Source organism: Cyprinodon variegatus, unplaced genomic scaffold, assembly GCF_000732505.1.
Source record: "Cyprinodon variegatus isolate N-32 unplaced genomic scaffold, C_variegatus-1.0 Scaffold451, whole genome shotgun sequence".
Classification (NCBI taxonomy): Eukaryota; Metazoa; Chordata; class Actinopteri; order Cyprinodontiformes; family Cyprinodontidae; genus Cyprinodon; species Cyprinodon variegatus.
In genome coordinates, this window is record NW_015150904.1 from 376,849 (window position 1) to 403,284 (window position 26,436).

The 26,436-nt window shown below is 37.1% G+C and overlaps 1 protein-coding gene across 1 annotated transcript in view; it reads right to left on the minus strand.

Moving 5' to 3' along the window:
• The window catches only part of bin3 (bridging integrator 3), a 39,775-nt gene extending 13,796 nt beyond the window's left edge, over positions 1–25,979 (minus strand). The window contains exons 1-5 of the mRNA XM_015389191.1: positions 25,865–25,979; positions 14,462–14,510; positions 11,194–11,234; positions 8,438–8,499; positions 4,627–4,763 (exon numbers count right to left, since the gene is read on the minus strand). Coding sequence (XP_015244677.1) covers positions 4,627–4,763; positions 8,438–8,499; positions 11,194–11,234; positions 14,462–14,510; positions 25,865–25,872 — 297 coding nt within the window. The 5' untranslated portion in view covers positions 25,873–25,979. The remainder of the gene's footprint in view (positions 1–4,626; positions 4,764–8,437; positions 8,500–11,193; positions 11,235–14,461; positions 14,511–25,864) is intronic.
• Positions 25,980–26,436: the final 457 nt, after the last annotated feature.

The window sequence follows — 26,436 nt, forward strand, 5'->3', positions numbered from 1 at the left end:
TGACCTTTTCAAAAGTGACCTGCTTCTGAACGGCCAGGTCATGGTCCCTATTCTGCGTCTTGCTACGCAGAAGCGGGATGGAAAACAACAACCATGGCGGGTGATAATGCGGAGAGCAGTCTTTTTTTTTAAAACCATCTTGAAAAGATGGAGTTTTTAAGGTTGGGAAAGGTCGCTACATGCGCTGCAGCACTACCATCCATGTTTACTTCTGTAAACACAGAGCACTCTTGCTTGTGTCGTCATTACATCCTCTACTGCGCATGCGGGACACTTAATCTGTATGAGTTCACTTCACACAGGAGAGCACATACAAGTCGCATATATTTGGAAATGTGAACAGCAACACAACAAAATCAGATTTCACAAAAAAATCGGAATTGAGCATTAAGGCTAGCAGTGTGAACATAGCCTTAGATTTATGATCTGGTTTAACCTAGGTATTATTGAATAATAATATACCTTGAATAATATACTTTATTATATATAAATAAGTTCTGTATGAGTTTGTCAGCGAATAACAATGAGGCTGCTAATAGATAACAAAAGCATTTCAACAAATAATACGAGAACCTTACGCATCACTCATCTGGCTTCCAATCTGTTGCACAACTGCTTTCAGCATTTCATAATGTTTGGTAACTTAGCACAAACTGAATCTCTTTGGATCTGTTAGCTCAAGAATGAAGATGCTTTCATATGTTTTATGTTGGAAACTGAGCTGATGGAGCTTTAGCAGTTTCTGTTTTCAAAGACTTTCTGATATTCTGGCTTTCACATTTGAATTCCGATGTATTATTTCTTATCTTTATGTTCTACCTTCTGTTATCCTAACTACTGTATTTTATTGAGTTTTATGAATCAGTGTCACTCTTATACTGATTTTATCATTCCTTAAGTGGTTTTATTGTTTCAGTTAGGTATTCCTTTTTTAAACTTAGTTGTTTCCAAACTTTGCTGTGCAGCAGGTATTTGTATAATTATTTTTTGTTTAAATGTTATAAGAGAGTCTGATGTTGACATTTTAATGCCAGAAATTAAAATAATTTACCTGATACTTTTGATCAATTCTAAATGGCTATGAATATAGCTAAAGTTAAAAATGTCTCTGAAAACATTCAGTCAAAAAGCATTTACACTGCTAGCCAAAAGCATTGGCACCCCTGTACTTTTGTCAGATAATGCTCAATTTCTCCCGGAAAATCTTGCAATTAATAATGGTTTGGTATAAATATCTTGCAATGAAAAAACCCAAAAACGAATGAAAAAAAAATTAATTTTGCACAGAACTCCAAAAATGAGCCAGACAAAAATATTGGCACCCTCAGCCTAATACTTTATAGCACAACCTTTAAACAAAATGACTGAACATCCGCTTCCGGGAACCAACATTCAGTTTCTTACAAGGCTTTGCTGGAAAGTTAGACCATTCTTCTTTGGCAAACTGCTCGAGGTACCTGAGATTTAAAGGGTACCTTCTCAACAGGTGTTCTATGGGATTCAGATCTGGATTCATTGATGGCCACTTCAGAAGTCTCCAGTGCTTTCTCTCAAACCGTTCTAGAGCTTTGTGAAGTTTGTTTTGGGTCATTGTCTTGCTGGCAGACCCATGATCTCTGAGAAAGAGCCAGATTTCTCACGCTGGGCCCTACATAGCTCTGCAAAATTTGTTGGTAGTCTTCAGACCTCCAACTGCCATGAACAGTCATACAGTCCAGGGCCAGAGGCAGCAAAGCAACCCCAAAACTTCAGGGAACCTCTGCCATGTTTCACGCAAAGGAACATGTTCTTTTCTTTAAAGGCCTTATTTATTTATTTTTTCCTTTTAACTCTAGGTTGATACCTTTTCCCAAAAAAGCTCTACTACTGTCTTATCTGATCAGAAAACATCGGGAAAGTTTTGGCAAACTCCATCCTGGCTTTTTTTTTATGTCTATGGGTCAGAAGTGGGGTTCTCCTGGGCATCCTACCATAGAGTCACTATTAATTCGAGATAGTACGGGTGACTCTGTTGTACCCTCAGACTGCAGGACAGCTTGAACCTGTTTAGATGTTAGTTGAGGTCCTTTATTCACCATCCGGACAATCTGTTGCTGAAATCTCTCATCCATTTTTCTCTTCCATCCACATCTAGGGAGGTTCGCCACAGTGCCATGGGCTTTAAGCTTTTTGTTAACACTGCGCACGGAAGACACAGGAACATTAGCCTTTGAAGATGGACTTTTAGACTTGAGATTGCCAATTCTTCCTAACAATTTTGCTTCTCCAGTCATGGGACAGTTCTTTGTTCTCCTTTTTTTCCTCACTGCTCAGTGTGGCTCACACAAGAATCCAGGACTGAGGTTGAGTCAACTTTAATCCATTTCAATTGGCTGCAAGTGTGAGTTAGTTATTGCTACCTCCCGTTATGTGCCACAGGTACGCAACAGGTACTGTTAATTACACACATTAGAGAAGCATCACATGATTTTTCAAAGGGTGCCAATACTGTTGTCTGCCTCTTTTTTTATGTTTGGTGTGAAATTATTTTAAATTGTTTGTGGGTTTTTCTTTTAAGAAAAATAAATGAACTTATTAATACCAAAGCATTTGTAATTGCAATTGCTTTCCGGGAGAAACTGAGTATTATCTGACATAAATGCAGGGGTGCCAATACTTTTGTCCAGCACTGTGTTTACTATGCCAGATAATATTTGGGTGTCTTTCAATATGATGTGATGTTTTTTAGCAGGAATTAAATGATCCATCACCTCCTTCTATCCCTGCCGTTTACTATTGCAGTGTGAGCTCATTCTGGCTGACAGTAAAATATGGAAACAAAAGGAAATGTTTTAAGATAAATGTGAAAAGCCTCAAAGACCTTCTGGCTGAGCAATGAGTCAAGAAACAAAGCTTTAAACAAAAAGTAATCCAGGTATGTCTTTCCCTGATCTCCCTGTATTGTTTTCTGTTGGGAAGGGAAGTGCCTTAAGGATGCACACATGTACTGCTGCAATGATTCACATTAGAACTACCCATGGCAATGATTGTAATCACAAACTGGAAAACACCAGGCAAATATACAGAAGGGGTCAGTGGAAATAACACTGTGGAAGGACAGCCAAGGGTATATGGCAGAAAGTTTTCAAGCTAGCTATGTGCCTCTGAGTAACCAAAGGAAACTTATAGAAAACGTGCAACAATTTTTCATTTTCAGATTTGCAAAAGTTATATACACAGAAATAAACAATTTAGGGCTTAAACAATTAATCGGATTAAACGATTAGTGAAATAATTCTCAACTAATTTAGCAATCAAATAATTGTTAACTGGAGAATAGAGACAAAAAAGTGTCTTTAGCTGACAGAGCGACCCACTTAGAGCAGTAATCATACCAAAATTGTGAGAGAAAAAAAAAAAAAAAAATTTGCAATTAAGAATTAAAAAAAAAGGCTTTTTCGTACATCACTATGTTCTACCCAGAAGTGGAAACATTTTGGTTTCGCCTGTTTTAAATTTGTAAAAAGTCTAAGCTTTGGCTATCCGAATATCAAAAGATTAATCGAAAAAAATACTCGCCAGAATAATCCATTTGCAAAATAATCATTAGCTACAGCCCATACAATTATTGTCTTAAGCACAAAGCTTAAATAATTGTGTAAATTACTGGAAAAAAACCCAACAAGATTTGATTCATTACAAATTGAAATATGTATTTTCAGCAAATATAATTGTTTACAGGGAAATACATAAGTAAAAGCTTGTGTCCCAAAAAACGTGAATAGTATAGAGCTTTTTATCGGTCTACGTCACTTTTACTTTAGCTAGAATTGTGAGAGTACAATTAAAAGTTATATCCCATATCTTCTGTCACTGCCAAATAAAAAAGTACAGTAGCTCTGGTTAAACCAATAAAACGAGGGGATGTAGAACTTCAAATCTTCCTGTTTTCCAGTTAGCCACATGTAGATGCCACGCCCCTCAACCAGAGGTAATCCTGACAGATCGTCCATCCATTGAGTTAGTGTGCATGGGTTGACTGATCTGGTTCCATCCTTTAAAGTAAGCTTCTTGAAATAAATGTCCTGGCCCCAGAAAGTAAATAACCTTACATTTCCAAATAAAAATAGATTTTCTACAGCTGTATTAAAAAAACAAAAAAAAAAAAAAAAAAAAAAAAAAAATCCCTCTTTTTCTTCAGGAAAAGCTAACAAAACTTGCTACTGTTGTTAAAGTTCACCCCTAAAACGGGAACCGAAATTAGTTCTAATACCGAAATGTTTAGTTACGGCGTAACAAAATGTATGGAAGATTTTCAAATTGTTTGCACTACATCTTTTTTCAGTCAGAAATGCAATAAAAATATTCCCTAGAAGAAAATAAGTCCTGTGAGTTTTCAGGCAGAGTTTTTCTCAAGATGAGGCCCCTCAAGTAGGTCACAAACACACCAGTTTCACAGCAGATAGATTGAAACTAGAGTTTTTAGAGCACAATGCCACCACCAGGCAAAACCAATAAAATTTAACAGGAATGTATGGTTTTCTCTTAATTATATCTAACAAAAACACAACACCTAATAACCGTTATTTCAATAGTGATTTCCGAGACTGCAGCAAAAGCATTATTAAGTGTAATACTGAATCTGACCTTTTCCTGGTTGAACGCATCCATCCTTTTCATGGCCTTGTCCAACTCATTCATGGACTCCAGGAAGGCCTGGTCCTGCTCACACAGAGGGTTGCTCAGCAGATCTGCGGAGATCTTCACTGCTGCTTTAGACATGGCTGACAGACACACACACACAAGACAGGGAACACTGTTAAAACATCGTCAAATAGGGGTGTAAAAAAGGCTTTCAGCATTTTTCTGTGCATGAATCCCTTATGTGGGAGGCTATCTAAAGGCTTCAGAGAAAGCAGAAGAAAGATGGCAACAATGCTGTACCCCATTGTAAAATTCAGAGAGGTTGGCAGGGATGCTTGGCTTTTTGAATTTTCACCAGTACACCAGGAATCTCTGCCATGTTTCTTCATGCAATGTCTATGGTTAATCTGCACACATGGCACTTTGTTCAGACACAGAGCACATTTCAGATTAGCGCTTATTTTAAGGTTGGTTTTTTTTCCTACCAAAGAGGCTCTGGTGCTAAACCAGAGCTGGTTAGCCAGTTCTTTAGTGGTTATATAAACCTGTTTGATTTTCCAAAGCCAAACAAACCAGCATGGAGCCAGATTACAGCATCGCTGGAAAAGTCTCTTAGACTAAAGGTTTGATCCTCCCACTGTTATATTTTAAATTTTTGAAGAAATCTAAGAGTGAGGGGACAGTTTACAGAATAAATCCGATATCATACAACTACTCTGATTTCACAATTTTTAATGATTGCTGCTGATTTACAGAACATGCAGTGTTTATGGCTTCTTTTTCACCTCTGTTTGACACATTCTAACCAGAAATTGTTCATCCTTTCTGTTTACATTAAAAGACCAGTACCGTTTCTGAAGTCAGACTAAATTTCTCTGCTTCGAATAACTCTGATTTCCCAATTTTTAACTCCCCAAAAAAAAAAAAGAAAATTAAAAACAATCCACTGGACTATGTTTCCACGTTTGAAGACGTTTAGCTTCCCATCCAAGAAGCTTTTTCAATTGAAAATATCAAGAATAGCGTTGAGTTTTGAGTTTCCTGACATTTTGAATTGAAAAAGCTTCTTTGATGGGAAACGAAACATCTTCAAACTTGGATTGTTTTTAATTTTCTTTTTTTTGGAATGACTATGACCTGGATGACTGGGAACCTTCACCAACACAATTATTAATGATTGCTGCTGATTTACAGAACATACAGTGTTTATGGCTGCTTTTTCATCTATGTTTGAAACATTTTAACCAGAAATTCTTCATTTAAAGACGTACTGTTTAAGAAGTCAGAATAAAATTTCTCAGTTCGATTTATTGGAAAAGGAAGTTATCCACTGGTAACTCCTATTACAGAAAAGCTTTAGACACCTTTGTGTTTTTTTTCTATATTTTTATTTTTTTATTTACTCAAAATGAAATGGTTTAACCATAAACTGAGGAGGTAAACATGACACCTCCAACAGTTTTATTACTTGTCAGCCTCTGTGATTCTTCCCTCTGGCTAAAACGTTATTGCATTGCTAAAATATTACCGTTTCTTCTGTGTTAGGGATGGTCCTAGCAAAAGTGAAATTACAAAGTATTGCTAAAGCCAGTTTTAGTGCCAAAACTGGTTTGGTAGCGAGCGCCCACTGTCACAACAAACTTGCAATGCAGAGGCGTAACTAGCTGAAAGGAAGACCTGCACAGAACTTTGCGTACTTCAAACATAGGACAACTAATGGTCTTTGCTACCAAACTGGGATTCTTCTTCTAACACGTTTTTCTTGTTCTGTACAATTTACCAACCGATCACCAAAAAAAAAAAAAACCCACTTGGCTATTATGAGCCAATTTACAAAATGGTAAAATCAAAAGAGCTGACCTGAGGACAACTTGAGCCAATTAATTAATTAATTTTCTTTGCAAAATAAATGTTAGAATAATAATAAAAAAAAAACGTATAAGACAAAGAGCTATATCTAAACATAATACTGTCAAAACCTAGTCACGGCTAACTAGCTGTCCCTGCCCTGTTATTTTGTCTAGCTGGGTGGCCAGGTCACTATTTTGGCATTCCTCCATGTTTATTTACCCGTCTCTCTACTGAGTCACTTGCTCCAGGAGCAGAAACAGACACAACCACCGCAAGCTGAATTTGGCAATGGCAGTCCAAGTTCACAGAGAGTGCTGAGTGCGACGAGAAATACCGGTTGCAGAAAAAGGTCAGCAGAGTTTGAGTCTGTCAGCGGAAGACTGAGTAAAGAGGCACCGAAACAAGCAAAACACTGGATATTTATATTTATTTACAAATATCTACAACCATATCATGTTCTAGGGTTACAACATTAAATCATAATGCATTTTGATTGAATGTTTTGATGACAAAACTAAGAAAAACTGAAATTTCTTCATGAAAAATCTGTAGCATACATGTTTATTCAGCTAGTGTTACTCTAATCCTCCTTAATAAAACTAACTGCAACCAAAAAAAAGAGGTACTTTGGTTAGCAATCACCATCCACCGATCTGTAATCCAATCTTAGTATTAGTCAATCTGTTCTGCGTAGGTCTCAGATTTTTGCTAGAGAACATGATCGAACAAAACTCATCATCAGACCAAAGAGCACAGCAGACCGAACAGGGATTATTTTGTGGAGAAGGAGGATTTGGTTCTAAATAGGACAGGATAATTGGTCGCAATTACAATATATGCATGCCAGCTAGAAGTAAACTCTATTCCATGAAACAGGTAAGTCCCATGGCAATGAACAGCAGACTCTGGACAAGATGAGACAAAATCAAGCTTTTGTGATATAAAATGATGTGTCTGTGGTAAAACCAAAACTAGACCACATTATATATGCAACAGCAACTGAGTGAAAACCTGGAAGAAAACAGGTTAAAAAGCAGAAGGCTATATATGCCATGCTGATTTTATAAAACCAGGCTCAAATCTTCTTCCACTTCATAATTATGCACTACTTTGTGTTGGTCTACCACAAACAAATCACAAGAACAACCATTGAAGGTTACAGTTGTAAACAGGAAAATGTCAAAGAGGTATGAGGACTTCTGAAACTCAATTTGTATTTACAAATTTACTAATCCTTTAAAAGTGTTACTGCCGCAAACCCAGATGTGAACAAAGTATGTGTGAACAAAGCTCAGAATAGTACAAACTTTTACTAGAGAAATAATAGCTAACACTACTAGAAACCGTTTATTACAGTTCTGACATTTAGGGTAGGTCCAGTCCTTTGTTGGGTTAACAGTTGGAAGAGATGGGACCCGAGTAACACATGGAATCCATTAAGAATAATGAGGCCCTGACAGCTATGACACTTTGATGATGCAAACATCCATATTCCAGAGCACAAAGGAGAGGAAATGAAGGAGGTTCTTGCTTCTCCATCCGTTCCCGCTCCTCCGCCCCCACAACCGACTTCTTACCACAGGCCATTTCTACCGCTACTTCACAAACACACAAATCCAAAACCAACAATATAAAGCAAATACATCTAGAGCAAACATGGTTTCTGTTGCTGACAAGTGCAAAAACAAATGATTGGAAAGACAATATACAAATCAAGCTGTAAGTGAGCGGTGCACAGAGAGGAAGATGAGATACAATGAGATAAAGGACTCTAGGAAAGTATGAAAAGGATCATTTAGAGTAAGGCTTTTTTTCGTTAACACATCACCAAAAAAAAAAAAAAAAAAGTGACTTGAATCTTATGAACCTGGTGAAACCTGCTAAACAACATCAAGCAAGCTGGTGAACAAGTAGACCTGCACATAAAATCTAGTGATAAGACAAGGTTTTTAGCAGAACACACCTAAATCAGCTTCTGTGCTCTTCTTCATGTCTTTGTGAAGCTTCTTAGTCTGGTCCTCAAGCCTGTTGGATAAAAAAAACAGCAGTTATCAAAAACTAATCAACAGCACTGAAAAATAGATCTAGAAAAGTGCATAAAAAATAAAAAGAATCAATAAATGTAAAAAAAAACAAAAAAAAAAACAACTATTTTTTATATCTTCTGCACTCATAAATCAGGACTGAAATGGAAAAGCGAGTTGAAAGAAAATGAAACTAATTTAAAACAAAATATAGTTTTAAGAAGAAAAAAATTTAACATTTCATTGCCTCCACATAAAATACGTTGGCTAATTAACAGCAGAGGAAATCTTTTTAGCGGTGTATACTATATTTCTGCAAAAAAATATTAACATCTTCAATCATTCCACTCGATGTATTATACTGATGCTGTAAAAAAAGAAAAAAGAAAAAAAAAGCAATTACCTGACTAGTGAGGATGAAAACACATGCCATTCATTATATCAATTAAGGTAAAAAGGGGGGGTTAGAAACTCCCAAGAGACAGCCATCATATCACTTCACTTGATTTGTTAAAACATGTAATTGTATAGGGGCTCACTTCCATCAGTACTTCTATCTTTTTAAAGACTATATAATAAAAATGAAGAATGCAATAACTGTTCTACTAGAAAACCCGACTTTGGAAGACTAGAAAAATCAGATACTGTAAACTGATAGCAAAGAAAATTTCAATATTTAGCACTTAATCTATTCATATTCACTTACTAAGAATTATATTGATAGGTCAACTGGGCTAATGTCATAAACATCTTCCATTTTAGATGATAGTTGGGTCTCTTTTTCAGTGCTGAGATTTGTGTCTATCCTAGACATAGCTACTGGCCAAGCTTTTATTGTGACTCACTGTATGTGCTCTCTTATATTACTCTGACATAAAAACTGTCAAGAGCTTGTCTGCTTAACTGTTTCTTTTGTAGACAGAGCCACATATGAAGCTAGTTTACAGTTACATTTTTCAACATAGAAGGTATTTATGGATCAGTATTTTTATGGGTCTGCTTCTCTCTCCTTGAACCCCTGGTCAGCCTAGGAAGAAGGCAGCTCATACCACGCCTGGTTCTGCTGGACTTTTTTTTTCTTTGTGGTTGCTGCATGTATGCTTGTTATGAGAGCAACGACAAAAATGCTAGCAACTATCTACTAACTACTCATCCAGGAAGAGCTAGTCCTGCAAGTCAACTACTGGTTTTAATAAACTGGGTTTCTTTTGACTGAAAACTTTTAAGCAATCTGTTTGTATGTTTTAATTTGACTTGTCCCCATAGAGTTCCTTTAGATTACATGTTTTTTAAATTGGTATTATATAAATAAGCTGAATTGGATTGTATCATAAAACAATACTAAAATATACACTGCAGACCTAAGCCAATGTATGCTAAAAATGTTACTATATATAAAGCTTAGAAAAGAGTCAGATACTTCTACTTATTGCTCTGCTCAAGAAAGAAAATAATCACATTGCTGATCAGAAAAAAACATTAATTAATAAGTTTTATTGCTAAAACTAGATCTAAATAAATCCTTTACAAACTCAAATAACTGACCAAGAGATTGGGATTTATTCTATGTCAGTAGGAATTTGGAAGGGGATAGATTATTGCTACTGGTCCTGAATGGTCAATGAGATGAGATTCAACACTGGACTAATCCGTTCCAACTGCATGACATTGTTAGTGCTGGTCTGATAGCAAACAGTGCCAACTGAAGGTGTGAAATTTATTAGACTAACCAATACCAGAACTAGACTAGCAGCATGAATAGGTCCTAAAGGCCCATTAACAGGAACTCCTCCTTAGATAAGCTGCAACCTTATTCTGTGTAATTACTGTAATCTATTCAAAAATAAAAATTTCATAGGCTAAAAAAGTTCCCTACATCAGACTGTACACACAAACTCTAATAAAATGCATGTAAAAGATGAAGTCAAAGGTAGAAAATCAAGCTTAAACTTAATGGCTCAAAGCATTGGCTGCAGTGTTATATAAATGTTTATCTATTTTATTTTATATGTGTCTATAAGTGTGGCTTTAATGACTGGAAGAGATTGAAAGAAGACTTGTCACATCAAACTACAATATGAGCTTTTTTTAGTTTTGTCATATGTTGAATGACTTTACAAAAGCTGCACAACGTGAGAATTCTTATCCAAAATTAGGAAATGCAGATTGCACGTAACGCCAGTGTAACGTCATGGATTCCCCCACGATGTGTTGATATGCAGCTCTAGGGTGGGAAACTAAATGTCTGCACATGCCCGCTGCCATGAATCACCTATAAGGTTTATTGGTACCACACCTTCCTGATAAAGGGCCCTCCTACTCATTGAAACCTGAGTGGAAAACAGTTCTCCCACTCATTTTTCTGAGCCCTCAGGGAGTTTCTACATGCTGTGATCTTCAGATTTTAAGAGTTATGATCTCGGCTTCCTTTGTTTCACAGAGACACTGAAATAGCAACTGCTAATATTTCATTTTTTTTTATGAAAGAATAAAACTTATTTTTAGGAAATTATTCTCAAAATTAGTTGAGTGAGAAATCATCTTTCTCCATATCCATGGCACAAACAATCTTTACTTTTGATTTATACAATCAACATATTTTAGAGCAGAGATAAACTTTAACTAAAATGACACAAGCCAAACATGCTTCATGTAATGTTCTCTATTAACAGTGATTGTTTAACAGAAAACTTACTTTTGGAGCTTTTCATATTCACGTTCAAAGTCTCTTTCAACCTATAAAAGAAAGAAAAATAAAGTCAGCTCGAAATGAAAAAGATGTTTTAATCTTAACATGTTACTTTGTAATACCAAGATAAAATATGTAGAAAACAAAAACGAGGAGTTTCTGTAATGTTATTAGATTCGACTTATTAATCAACGTTTTTCGTGAGCTAAACTCCTTTCTACATGTAATATGTTAGAACCTGAAGACAACAAACCACTGTAACAGTAAAACTGTCACAAAGCTGATGCTCTGAACACACAGCAGTGAGACATTTAACTGTCAGCATTGTTTGTTTTTTCTGCTCTTTAGCTAAAGTTAAAATGGTGCATTAAAACAAAAAAGCACAGGGTCCAACAAAAACCTGATCCCATATTAACAATCTATTTGTCTTATGAACAATCAAACGTAAATTTATTTTAGTCTGTTTACTTTTTACAATGAACTGTTGCTTTTACTGAATACAACCAGGGCAATTAATCCCACTTAATTGTGATTAAGTGTTTATTAAAATATCATTAACTAATGTAGTAACCGAATTACCTTATATTTGGAGAGTATAGAAGTGGGCTGGGTGATTCTTTCATGTTATTGATTAATCATATTTTTGTTAATGAATATTTAAACTTTAGAAAAATGTATATTGTTTTTCACCAATTCACTCCTTGGGCTTTGGAGTAACATCAGTTTATCATGTTTTGTTTGTACTTTTTGTATTTTTATTTTTTTTTTGTATTTTTGTGTGTACTAAGATTGCTAAACTAGCTTACTGTGTGATACTAGCTGCAAACATTTAGTTTTTAATATTTTTATAGTTTTTTGTGAAACATTTTAACAGCTTGTTTCACAGATTGAATTTTGTTTCCCTTTAAATTAAGTTTATTTCCCAGAGGGGATGATTGAACTTAAAAAAAAAAAAAAAAATCATGTTTGGTAGGAAAAAAGATATTATATTGCCCAAGCCGATATAGACTTTAAAACATACCTTTTGCTAAAAAGAACCAAAGGGCAGTAATTTAAGCTCAAATTGCATTTATGACAACTTCTTCTACTTCTACCAAAAAAACAGAGCATTGAACTAAACCATTTATAATACATAAAGAAAACAGTCATTCATAAAGATATGCTAACTTAATAAGAATATCCCTTTTAGATTCATTGGAAAAATAATTGATCTATGAGATATTTTCAAAAACAACTCATAGCTGCCACCCAACATGCAAGAAAATGGAATGTAAATATATACTTTAAAATATGAAATGTGTACGCGGAGCCACTTCCAACATAAAAAAAATCTGATGAAGTACATTTAAAGTACTTTAAACGGAAAATTCTAGAGATTCTATTCAGAAAGTTAAATTTGATGATACTGAAAAGAAAAACAGGATAAAGTAAAGTTTGCTTATATTAAACCCTTTAATATAAATGTATTCATCCAGACAGAAGCATTTTAAATGTCTTGTTTTTACTCCTACTTATCATTTGGGATTTGTCTGTTTAATTCATTGAGATAGAAAAATATATTTGCATTTGTTATTAAAACACTTATGCAGCTGTACACCCTCTGCAGGGTGCTTGGGGGTTCATGGGAGTTTGTCCAACCAGTCTGGATGTGTTATGTGGCCCTGGAGAAAGCATTCAACCGTGTCCCTCGCGGTGCCCTGTGTGGCAGGAGTGTAGAGTCAGGGGCCCTTTACTTGGGACCATGCTCTCTGTTCCAGCGGAGCCGGAATTTTGTCCACATTGCCCCAATTAAGTCAGACCTGTTTCTGGTTCATGTTGGACTCCAGCAGGGCTGCCTTCTGTTACCTGTCCTGTTCATAACCTTGTATTTTTAGGCACAACCAAGGGCAGGAGGGAGTCTGGTTAAGGGCCCAGCGGATTTTCTCCCTGTTTTTTGCGGGTGACATGGTTCTGCTGGCTCCCTCCTGCTAACATCTACAGCATGCACTGGGACGGTTCGCAGTCGTTAAAGAAAGCAGCCAGGATGATCAACTTCTCCAAGTGTGAGGCCATGGTTCTAAACTGGAAAAAGGTGGTTTGTACCCTTCAGGTCCAATGAGAGTTCCTGCCTCGAGTGGAAGACTTCAAGTATTTTAGGGTTCTTTTCGCGAGTGTGGGGAGAATGAAGGGAGAGATCAATAGACCACCAATCACATCGTGAAAGTTTGCAAGCGACACCACATGGTGGGCCTCATCAAAAACAACAATGACCAGTACTACAGAGAGGAGGTGGAGCAGCTGGTTGGGATGATGTAGAGACAAGAGCCTGATCCTGAATGTGGAGAAGATGAAGGAGATCATCGTTGACTCCAGGAAGAACAGGCCTAACCACACTCCACTGTTCATCAACAGCTCAGCTGTAGAGGCTGAGCTAAAAATCAGCTTTCTGTTTGTCCTAAAAGTCTAATTTGGAATAGAAGTAAAGATATATAAACTCCTTTAGATTTTTTTGTTGAACGATATTTTATATTTGTATAAATTGTGACAACCTCAATTGCATATATATTAAAACACCACTGGAAAATAAAATGTAAAAACTCATGTTACCTGAAAAGTCTTATGCTTTTCAGTTTTTTTTTCTTTTTACAATTACTGTCAACACATAATTCAGCAAGTTTTCTAAAAACACTACTACTCTCTAATTCCAATTCTTTTAAAGTGTGCAATAACACAACATCACCAGAGACACACAGGGGTCTAGAATGGCGAAAACAAACAGAGGATGAGTTGACTGATATAGGACGGCAAAGCAGTTTTAATTAGGCCCTGAATGGTTTGTCCATCATCACCTTAAAACATGTTGAACAAGTTACAGAACTGTAAAAGCTTCCTGTCTGGTAGTTCTGTGGGCTCTGGAATTTAAACACAGGGGCAGAAACAATACAGGAAACAGTTCACACTGTCACAAGTGAACAATCTGACTGGATTGCATATAACCCACTCCATGTTTTTTTTTGCCTAGGATGGCACAGGAAGGTAGAAACCCAGACCCATTACAGTGGAAGTGGTTTTTGCAAGTAAGGCGATCACCCACTCACTGTCACTTCAAGGTAATCACCTCTGCCCCCTGAAATAGCCCTTATAAATTGTTTTACAAAAAGGACTTTGGCTTAAGTATGATAGCTTTCGCAGTTTAATTTTTCATTTGTAAAAATTAAAAACCTCCTACACACAAAAATGCCACACTGACGTTATGACAGATAAAATGTAATGAATGGTTGCTTTAGTGACTTACAGTTTTAGAGACTATTTGCTTTTTTGGTTGTCCGATCTTGAAGGGAATCCTGAAATGACAAACACAAAAAAATATATAAAAAACTGAGAGGTGACAGACACAAGCAAGTGGGAAATGACCACCTAAAAGGTGAAATTATTGAATGCTAAGATTGTCATCAGCGACATGATGTATGACCAGAGGTCAGTACTGGTTTTAGGATTCTTCAAAAAAGAAAGACGGAGGCTTTTAATCTCTGCTCCTCTAAAACATGCAGTCAGTGCCTTGTACATTAACTTCGTGTCATCGTAGATCACATCTGGCTTCCACTGCAAACGGATATCACTCAACAGAAGTGGCTGTACCCTCCTCTCTGTGGTTGTGCAGCATGACCCCAGCTGACAATCAAACACAGATGCTTTATTGTGTATCAGTGTAATATGCCTTTTCCTGAATGTCAGGCAGGAACCCATGTGTTGCTAGTCAAAAAGAGAAAAACGCAATTTGTAGCAAAGAATCACCACATAATTTGATGTTTTTGCACAAGTTACACACAATTTTCTCATAAGCAATACTCTTTATATACTTTTGATTAACTATGGAAATGCATGTATCTATTTTGATAAAAGGAAAAGGAATTAGAAGTCTTTTGGTAAAAATAAATTCACTAACTCACAATTCCAATTTTGGTTAAAGATACTGGGGCAGAGTGTTAGGTTTTTTAAAAGCATTTAAAATAAATAAATCTGTTTGTCAGCACAATGACACTGATAAGCACCTAATGGCCAAAAATCTACACTAAATGATGGCCAGTAGCTGCTGACGGGCAGAGAGAGGCAGCAGCTGCGTTGAAAGAAAGGTGTGTAGACTAATGAGATGGAAAAGTGAGGGTGTCATGTAGGGCCTCGTTGTGCAATCAGAAAATGCTTCCATGTGAGAAAGAGCTTTTGGAAGACAGCTTTTGTCACATTATTAAAGGTCGACATTGGCAGAAAAAAATAGCAGCATTAATGCAATAAAAAAACAACATAAAAGCAGGGTGCTGGTGTCATTAATGCTTAAAGTATGAGATTGTTTAATTATTAGAACTGTTTATTTTCTGTTCTCATTTGATTTTATTTATTTCTCTTGTTTTCAACGCTTTGAACTAATACATTAGCCATTTTACTATAAACATTGATTTGTTTTTTAATTGAAGGAGGTCGAGCTCACTTGCTGTTACCCAAGTTAGGATGAACCATGAAAAAAGAAACTGTAATAGGCGACTAAATTTCATACGACTCCCCTTCTATTCGTTACGTGATACAACCACTCCTAGTAGTCTAGCTTCCTGCTAGATCTGTATGAATGGGACAACTGATTACAACCTGATAACAAAAGCGAAAGTATGAAGTGTAAAATTTCTCTTGCAACACATGTGTGAATTCTTTCCTTTTACTGACTCCCACATGCACATATTATCTAATTTTTCCAAGTAAGATTGACAAACCTAAACTGTCATATTGGATTGATTAACCTTTGCTATTACTGCTAAATAGAACATATTTTCTAATGTTTTATTGTTTCTACTGGTGACAGTTTCACAACCTGCACTACCGTTTCTTTCACATGTTTCTGTCACACATTATAAATTATAACATCTTTTTTTGTGTGTTTTAATGAATAAACTGCAAAAAGAAAAAGAACATCCTCCACTATACCTTTAAAATTTTTTGTATTTTCTCAAATTAAAAGTACTGTATAAAAACTTAAATCAATGTTTTTATACAATACAAATTAGGGATGGAACGGTTTATGAAAACCGTCCGAACCGTTCGGTTCGACTGTCTCGGTTTGACTGTCTTGGTTCGGTTCGCATGTGTTTCGTTCGGTTCATGCGCTGCTCCTTTTTCTCATAGGGGAAGCAATTACACTCCAGAGCAGAAGGTGGCGGTACTGCGACCAAAGCCAACCACCAGTAGTAAACAAGAAGAAGCGAAGCAGCGTAGCCGGGTGTAGCAGAAAAAAATCAGTTGTGGAGAATTGTGTGGGTATGGCCAGTGGGAAAGAACAGGAGTTGGAAGACGCGCCAGCAGCACTTTATAGGTCTGCTGTATGGGACCACTTTGCATTTAGAGTGACCTACGATGACGGCGGAAAGAAAGTTGTGGATAAATGTGCAACAGTGTGCAAGTATTGTGCAACACGTTTTGTTTATGCTAACAGCAACATGACCAACATGTCATGCTAACCCCGAAATCCCACATACTCCTTCAGCGCTCCGCTGCGCTCCAGACCGCCTGCACAAAGCAAAGCCCGCAGCCTCTGCTGTGGCTCCCGTCTGCTCCCCTCTGAGTTCCTTGGAGATTGTAGAGGGCATGCGCGAGATGATTAAATTCAAAGCAGCAAAACACACGGAAATGATCCATGGTTTCCGAGAATCATTAAAAATAATTACAATTCATACATTTTTGGGGATTTTTTCATTAATTTCATAAATTTTCATTTTTTCAAAAATTTTTTTAATTTTTTTTTTTTTTTTTTTTTTTTTCGGTGTAACAATAAACATATACTGAACCGAACCGAAAACCGTGACCACAAAACCGTGAACCGAACCGAACCGTGGATTTTGTGAACCGTTCCACCCCTAATACAAATGTATCATTATATGTATTAGGGGTGGAACGGTTCACAAAATCCACGGTTCGGTTCGATTCACGGTTTCTGGTCACGGTTTTTGGTTCGGTTCGATACATGATGATTGTTACACCGAAATACCATAAAAAAATTATGGAATTAATGAAAAAAATCCCCCAAAAAATAATGGATTGTAATTATTTTAAATGATCCGCGGAAACCCTGGATCATTTCCGTATGTTTTGCTGCTTTGAATTTAATCATCTCACGCATGCTCTCTACCATCTCCAAGGGACTCAGAGGGGAGCGGAAGGAAGCCACAGCGGAGGCTGTAGGCTTTGCTTTGAGCAGCCGGTCTGGAGCGCAGCGGGGCAGAGCGGGGGTTGCTGACGGAGTATGAGGGATTTTCGGGGTTAGCATGACATGTTGGTCATGTTGCTGTTAGCGTAAAAAAAACGTGTTGCACAATGCTCGCACAATTGTGTATGTGCAAAGGGCAAGTTTGTGTGACAACAGAAGGACATGAGGGCGAAAAAGAGCGGGGAACCAGGTAGAAAAAGGGTCCCAGCGTTCTCACGCACCTCGCTCTTCAAGCTGATCAAACTTCATGAGTCGTTTACACAATGGCGGGAATACAAACAAAACAAGCCGGTAAGGTACCAAACAGGAAATGCGCATAATGTAGATTTGACCAATCGAAAGCCTCCTGTCCATGGCATTGTCTGCGGTCACCTACAATTTTGGGGCAGTGCACCAGAGTGTCTGCCGAAGCGGCGAGGGCATATCTGCGTTAACTGTGACACACACACACACACTTAGGGCAGGGAAAGATAACTGGAACATCTTAAAAAATTACTGTTGTGGAGATTTTAGACAAAGAAAACAGCACCTATTCTACTTGTAGAAATAAATGGTGAAGTGTAGCTTAATATGCGTGACTGACTGAGCTGAAAGAGGCTTACCTGTTAGCTACTGAGCACAGCTAGCCAAAGACCCACCCAGCTCTGCCCCCGTTATATCTGGGTCTTGCAGTTGCTTTGTTCACCATAAACATATTTATTTCAGTTTTCTTGTCAACTAGGTAAAGCTTCGTCTGCCTTTAGACACGTTAATATTAGAGATGCTCCTGTTACTAATACTGATTAAAGGGCCATCTCTCATGATAACAGAGGTCCCGCGGTGCTTCTGAACATTGGAAGTGGAACATCCGAGCGTTCTGGCGTCCGAGTGTTTGAAGCTGGAGTTCAGAAATTCTAACTTTTGCCACTGGACCCCAGAGCATCAACCAATCAGAAAAGCTGATCCAGGAATTTTTATTTTTTTGGTGGAGACAGACACTACATGCAAGCCGGTATCGCTTCTGTAGAGCTGTCTGCATATGAAAAAAAAAATGCATATAAAGGAGTTAAACTCCAAGGTTTTTTTTTTTTTTTTTTTTTTTTTTAAAGCTTTTTGTCATGTAGGCTACAAAGAAAAAAGGAGAGCTCTGATAGTTTTTGATGACGAGAGAGTTTATAAATACCCAAATGAACTAAAAAAGTTAAAACCTGCCAATGAAAAATACTCATTTGTATATTCTGATACATATAGTTTTTACCACAAACCTTAAAAAGTATTTATATTTACTTTAAGCCACTACGAATGGTACGGGAAATCCCCCACAGGCTGACCTAAGCACCGTGGTTTCAGTGGGGATTCCCAGTGCTGCCGGTGTGCTGAGGGTCTGTCATTCTGAACAAGAACTGCATAATTTAGTGGGATCATAATCCTGATTAATTGACTGCACAGATGATTCTGAGGTGTACCTTCTCACTAAAACAAAAGCGCTATCGGCCGACTGCGATCGGTTACCGATCAATTGGTGCGTCTCTAGGTTGGGCCAGAATGGAACCGACATTTAAAGTATTGAAAACGTATGATGTGTAGAACCTGTCCTGACCCTTTTTTTGTAGTTTATTAACAAAGGAAATATGCTGAATACAGTGATATGGGGCAAGTCCTTTTTTGCAAAGTACAAAATATGTTTTGTCTTCATTTTGGACACTCCCCTGACTATAAAATTGCCTTACCCTAAAGAAGACCTATTAGGTAGTAAACGAAGAAACTTGTTTACTGTTCACATTTAATCTTATTAAATCTATCAGCTCATCTAAAGAAAATAAGCTATTTTCTGTCCATTTCTGACACACCAATGTCAGGTGAGTTTTCCCACAGATGAAAACCAATCTAATCAGAAGACACAGATTGTGGCAGAGAGCTGTTGAACCCAGCTACAAAACAACTTTAAATATCTGCAATTAAACACTCCCAGAGATGTGAGGAGCCCAATAGTTCCTATCACGCAAGTAGCAGCCTTAGCTCCCCTAACCAGTTAGTAAACCTCCTCAAGGATTTGTGTCAGTGTGTGAAATCTTTTTTTCTTCAAATGATGCCGCTTCAAATACACAATTCCCCAAGCACTTAATAATGTTATAATTTTACAGAGAGCAGTGTTAACTGCATTCAAGTTTTCTTCTCGATGTTATAGTAGCATTATATAGAAAAGTAGGGCTCTTATTGTGAAGGGTTTGCTGGATTTTGTGGCTCGGTTTACTTACTCTATTAACCATATAAATAAAGACAGCTGATGGACTGTTTCAGATAAAAACATCATTATTATTTTCATAAAAGCAAATTAATTATAAGTTTAAATAGAGAAAGGAGACAATTCATACACAGATTAAAGCTGACTGAACTGCTACCACAAAGGCAGAGATACTAAATTAAACTAAATTTGCGGTCTTGCTTTCTGTACTCGAACTGCTGCAGGATGAGACATTGGGTTAATGGTATCTACTTCTTTGATTCTAAAAAATTAAAAAAGTGGCAACAGAATAGTTTTAATAAATCAATGTGAAATTTTCTGAAAGGCAAACTCAAGAATTTAAAACTAGAACCATCTCAGCTCAATCAGCTGACTTACAAAAATAAACATTTTGAAACCCTTTAAGAGAGCTATAAATATTCAAAGTCATCAAAACTTCATAGCTTTTGGAAACTATTGGTAACATTTGTTCATTGTTGCAGCTTTTTTTGTGGGACAGAAAATAGGTTAGAAATGGCTCTTCAAATTAATTTCAGTCATAAAAAAAAAAAAATAAATAACCACTATGCAATTAAATAGGTATCTGATCTCTGTTGTAATAGGATACACGTCATCTGCATCACATAAGCACGTAGGCAAGAACAAAGACATGACAGTCTTCTTTATTAGAGACACATTATGTAGTGGTTGGAAGAACCGATGGCTTTTCAGTAAAACTGCAAATGTGTACACCATTAGAGAGATACGGCATCGTTTGACCTTAGATATTCCATGGAGCACACAGGGCTGGTTGAAGATGTTGGGAAGTGGAATTGTTTTGATGATGACCCCAAAGTCAAACCTCTTACGTCATAAAACCTAGTGTGCAGGCAATGCTGGAATGCATCAGTCAGCAGAGCCAATAAAGGGCTCCATTCAGTGGCAGAGCTCTCCACTCTTGACCTGCTGCTTGGCAGTAGATGATGGTATAAGTACTGCTTGCCAGCCGCTACTGTTTGGCTGAAATGAATGACGGCATCTTGCTTGAGGTCTCGTTTTAAAATGACACACAATGCGTGTAGAACATTGTAAAGCGAGTTAATATCCATGCACGTCACAAACGTATTGTAAAAAAGCTAGTTTATATTCATTTTCTATGTATTGCATTCATCCATACTTAAAAGTGAATAGCAAAAGCCTCACAGGAAGTGTAACATTGCTGACCTCATTTTGTTATAGTGACTTAAATGTTAAACCTTGTATCATTTACATGTACAGAGACCAGTGATGCAGAGACACAACACCATCACACTAAATACCTTAAGGCCCCGTCCACACGAAGACAAACCCTGGCCTAAACGCACAAATTTTTCACCAAACCAGCCTCTCATCCACACGAAGCCGGCGTTTCGGGGGTCTGTAAACGATCTTTTTTTTATTCAGCCTTCAGAGTGGGAAGATTTCGAAACGCCGTTTTCGCGTTTCCATCTTTACGCTCTAACCACATATTTTTTTTTTACACGCATGCGTCATAGCGTCGCCTCTAAACACGCATGCGCGACACATCACAACAACAATGGCGCTGTTGCTACTAATGCTACTCACCCTGCTGTCGGGCTTACAACAGAATCTTCTTCTTCTGGAATATCTCCAGGAAGAACAGAGCAATATCGACGACATAGTTCAGCACCTGAATTTGACTGAACCACGAAAATGGACCCGCAGGGCAACCATGTATAAATATTAGTGCCATGCCCAACATTTCGTCGCTTATTTTTGCTTTGGCACCACAGCGCCACTTACAGGCCTTGCATACATTTTGCAGCGTTTTCATGCATTCGTGTGGACGCTCACATTTATTTTACATCTCTGTCTTTACGGCAAACGTTTTGGAAAATATCAGCGTTTCGTGTTCGTTTTGACTTCGTGTGGACGGGGCCTAAGTCTTGTTTAGCTCAAATTTACACTGAATCCAGACTATTATATAACAGTAATTTTATCAGTGATGTTAAAGGTAGTCCTAGATGTTAGATTCATGTCGATGTGTCCAGCTTTCACAGCAGGGCCTTAGACTGAAGGTTGGTTAGTTCATTTCAGTATTTCATATGCTTCTTCCTCAGTTTTCTAGAATTCTCTAACAAAACACCTTTATATTATGTTTACTTTAGGTAAGACCTTCATATTATATCTTATTACAGTGGGCATAATTTTTATCTTTATTGCCATTCTAAATATATACCACAAGCACACATGAAGCAAATGCCATTGCAAATGACTCAGCAACCAAAAGCACAGCATTTAAAAGCATATATATTTAAAACCTGTTTATAAACAAGAAAACATCTAAAAGTTAATCAATTAAATAAATACAAACTGAGCAAAGACCTGAAGACGGTAAAGTAGCATTGTGCATACGGTAAAAATGATACAGAAGGCTTAATTAAGATATTGTTTCATTACAAAATGTATTGCGAAATTCAATTAGATTTGTTCCCTTGAATTACTGCAAAGAAGTTACAGAATTTAACTTTTACAGTTAGAAAGTCTTATAGTGTTAGGTATGGATACCTACAGGGTGTAAAATATCAGCAAAATCTGCATTGTGTGATAATAGTGCTTAATACTACGATGGTGACAATATCTCTGGCAATGTATGAATCATTATAAACATAGTAGTTGGGAGTATAAGTTAGCCTAACTTTTGCAACTTTAGTTTTCCTAGCTTTTTGAAACAATTCTTTTATGGCTTTGTGGTTGTATGAAAGGTGACAGGAGACTCAATCAGAATCTGGTAAATGCATAAGGGTACTTAAGTCAAAGCAGAAGTGTGCAGAGGTTGCCATTTTAAGTGCTGTCTTAATAGGGATGGTAGTGATGATGAAGGTAGGATTAGAGAGCTGGATTCTTTCTACTGATAGTTCCTTTAGCAACTGTGCTCCCAATAACAATATATATATATAAAATACAATATATATATTGTGGTTCCCTAACCTATACACCTGCAATTGCAAATCGCCAATTAAATATTTTTCTCTTGCAATCGCACAACATATTTGCATGCCAGTTGTGTGCACTCGTTCTGTCCCTGATGCTAAAAGTTGATATGGGTTTATATAACACATTCAGAAACTAATATACAGTGGGGGGAGTGGTTTGATATTGGAAGACAAAGAGTGAAGTGTAGTAATTTGAGTAAAACCTAAGGGATATCTGCAACAGAATATGTAAACTTTATGCTTCCCTGATATTACATAGACTTAGTTTAGGTAGCACTGGAGGAAAATGTGTCGCTCTTTGTAGGAAACTAAACAACAAAACTGAACTAACACTAAAATGAAAGGGTTCTTGCCTGCACATTTCTGTGCGAAACTACCATTTTGGAAAAAGAAAAAAAATATATCTTTGAAATATAAATAAACCCAAGCAGGCAAAAAAAAAAAAAAATAGTTAAGATTATCCACGTAGAAGGTAGCTTACATGTCTTGTAGTTTTATGCTGTTGTTCAGACTCTCTTAAACTTAAACTTTCCTCTTTCCTTAAACTAAAAGGAACACGTGTGGTCTTCAGTGGTTAGCATCGTTGTAAAACAGTGCTAATATTCTTGTTTTCCAACTGGCCAAAAAAACCTGTTTAAACCCTGGAACAATTGGCTTTTACTGGCGATAGGAACGGCTCAGTGATCTGTGTCCAACCGGGTCAAACGCCCCTGCAAGCAACCCATGTTAAAAATCCCCTTCAAAAGGCTTAGTTCATCAACACCAACGCAGTGTGATGACGTCACCAGACACACAGCAGTAGAGGGACAGAGGCCATGCAGCGTACCAGCAAAGGGGTAAGCTTTTTTTGGCCAATGGGAATTGAGCCAAATGTTGATTGTTAGTGGGTCAACCGGTTTTTGAAAAACCTGTGTTAACCTGCTAATTTCAATGGAAAAGAGGCTATATAGTCAGTATGAAATAAAATTATCTTTAGTTAGGGTGACCAGATCTGTGATTCTGAAAAGGATGACACTGTATTTTGTTTTGTTTTTTTGTTTGGGGGGCTGGGCCGCTCTCTGGACCAGACCGGGCACCCGGACAGGCAGGGAGCCAGCTAAGGACGGAACGACCGAACCCGAACCGGCAGCACAGGGCCGACGGTGTCCAGGCTACCATCACCGGTTCTACTGCACTGTAGTCGACCAAAATCCCGGACGATTTTGCAAATTCCCCCTGGACATTTTTCTAGGTATGAAATGTAGGATATGGGGGAAAAGGAGGGACGTCTGGTCAACCTATCTTTCATTGAATTTTTGCTCCACATTAAAAAATACAGTTATGATTGTCAAATAAATGCATGTCCAGGGAAAGACAAAAAGGAAGTGAAAATAAGCTGGGGCTACACAAAGCAAAGACCACCAAGTTTAACAAATACCCATACCTTTGATGTCATACGCTGTGAGAAGGTGTTTTGATCTTGTTTATCCTTACTAGGAAAAATCAAAACAAACTGGCCTCCTAGCAGCCTATGAACATTTAGCTGGATGTCCTGGTTTGACTATGCCAGCGTCTTCCAGTGACTCAGGTAATGACTGCTAGCATCATAACAATGGGGGAGTTGGCGATGTAACGGTTTGTGGTCCGAGTTGTGGCTGAACAAAGCCACTCTATATTTTATTAAATAAAGTCTCCATCTGTGTGAGCTTACACCTACCCCATGTACACCTAAATGAAATTAGCCACGCTATGCAGCTTCACGCAGATGCCACACCCAAGTCTTCCAACAGCAACAGGTTAATACAGAATGAAAAAAAGAACCAGATTCACCTTCTCACCATTCTCTTACTTTAAAGCTAAGCCATGGTCACGGTCAGCTTAATTAACCTTGTTGGCTGACATCTTGAGTCACGTAACAAAGCACCTGCTGTCTTAGTGAACATGTGCACCTCTGGGATCTAAGTGCCCTTCTGTGTCTTTAAGTGTGCGTCTCCACCTTTCCATCCTTCATAACCACCATCACAGCAATTCAATTAAATTCTTATTGTATAAACAAGGAAGGTCTATATTGCTAAAATAAAATAATATATATTAAAAACAATTAACCTAGTTCATGACATTAATTGGGAGTTTTTCCATCCAGTGATTCCTCAGGGTAGATGTGTATCCATAAATACTCAAATGATGGTTTGTCAACATCTAAATTAGGTTATCCCACTCCTCCATCAATGAGTACATATTTCAGAAATCTGTTTGTTAATCTGTGTAAGTAAAAATAAGCTTCTGAGCTTTTTAGTGTTATTTATGATGTCCCTGTCTAAAGTTGTGGACTCAATAAAGAACCAAAATATGTTCCTGGTTGTAATAAAAGGCATCTCTTCACATTATCCTCCCAGATTAATATCATAGCAGGGTGATGATTTAATGAACACCTTCTATTATGTGAAAAAAAAAAATGTATCCATTTTACAGCCATTGCTATCCAAAGTAAATAGACGCTGACCTTATTGAATCGGAAATGAGTTTCAGAATTAGCTGAGTGGCAGAAGTAAACAGGAAATACCTGTGAATCTTATATCAAGCACATAATTTACAGTCAGAATTAAGTGGTAATGTAAAGGAGTTAAATTAGTTGATGAGAATCAGGGATTAAAACGTTCTCATTATCTCACCTGTTTGTCAATACGTTCAGCACAAGTATATTATAGTTACTTAATTTAGTTAAATCAAGTGTGTAAAATCTGACGACATATAAAACTTATAAGGCTGTGTGTTCTGATGACTATGTTGGAAAATCACTGAACTACAACAACAAAGGAAGTTGTTAAGCTAGAAACACTTCGTCGTCTTCTGTTGTTAGTACCTTCGGGGTTGTTTGTAAAGATAAATTGTCTTGGACAGAGCTACAGGTGGTTGGAACTATACGCTAACAAATATGGTAATGATACTGTAGCTTAGCTCCAAATTTAACCAAGTAACATTCAGTTCAGGTAATATATAATCGGGTCAAGTTAATAAAGTAACTTGATTAAAATACCTGATATAAAATAAAAAAAAAAAAAACAAAAAAAAACAGGTGAGGCAATGTTAGAGAGTCGCGGAGTTTCAAAGCTAAGGCTAACTCCACTGATTGTCTACGGTTAGGTTAGCATTTCCAGGAACTAGCCGGAGCCCTGGGCGATTATTCATTCTCTGGTCATTTCGAATAAATTGATATACCTTATAACAAATTCAAAAGTAAAACGTCTACAATGTAACAGCGATACGTACCAGCTCATTTCAATGAACCTTTAATCCGTTGTCCCTTGATAATAATGTTATCTTCCAAATAACATAGCTTTCTATCACAGCACTTCTGAGCGTCCAACAGGAAGTGACGTCAGCCAAGCCGCTTAATTTCCTCCGAGTTTTTTTTTATATATATACAACAAAAATAAAGAGCGAGTTAAATGTCATATGTATGGCGTAATATATAAATAGTAACAAATACAACAGTCATTTTATTTATCAAATCCTGTATTAATTTGTCTATAAACTTCTCTATATCTTGTGTGTTTGAAGGAACGTGAGGAAGTAAACAAAAGGCAAGTTATATATTTCTTTATTCAAGTACTTACATGGAAATAACAAAACATTTGCATTACAACAAACTGAAGTGCCAGGTAAACGGGGGAGCACATCTCCCTATCACAAAGATATAGTGAAATTAATTTAAATATTTAGCTCATCATAAAATGACCTTATTATAAGGTAATAAAACATTAAATAGGGAAAAGACATCCACAACACAAAACAAGACCCCTTTTCTTTAACAAAAAAAAAGCCAACAGAACAGTTATCCC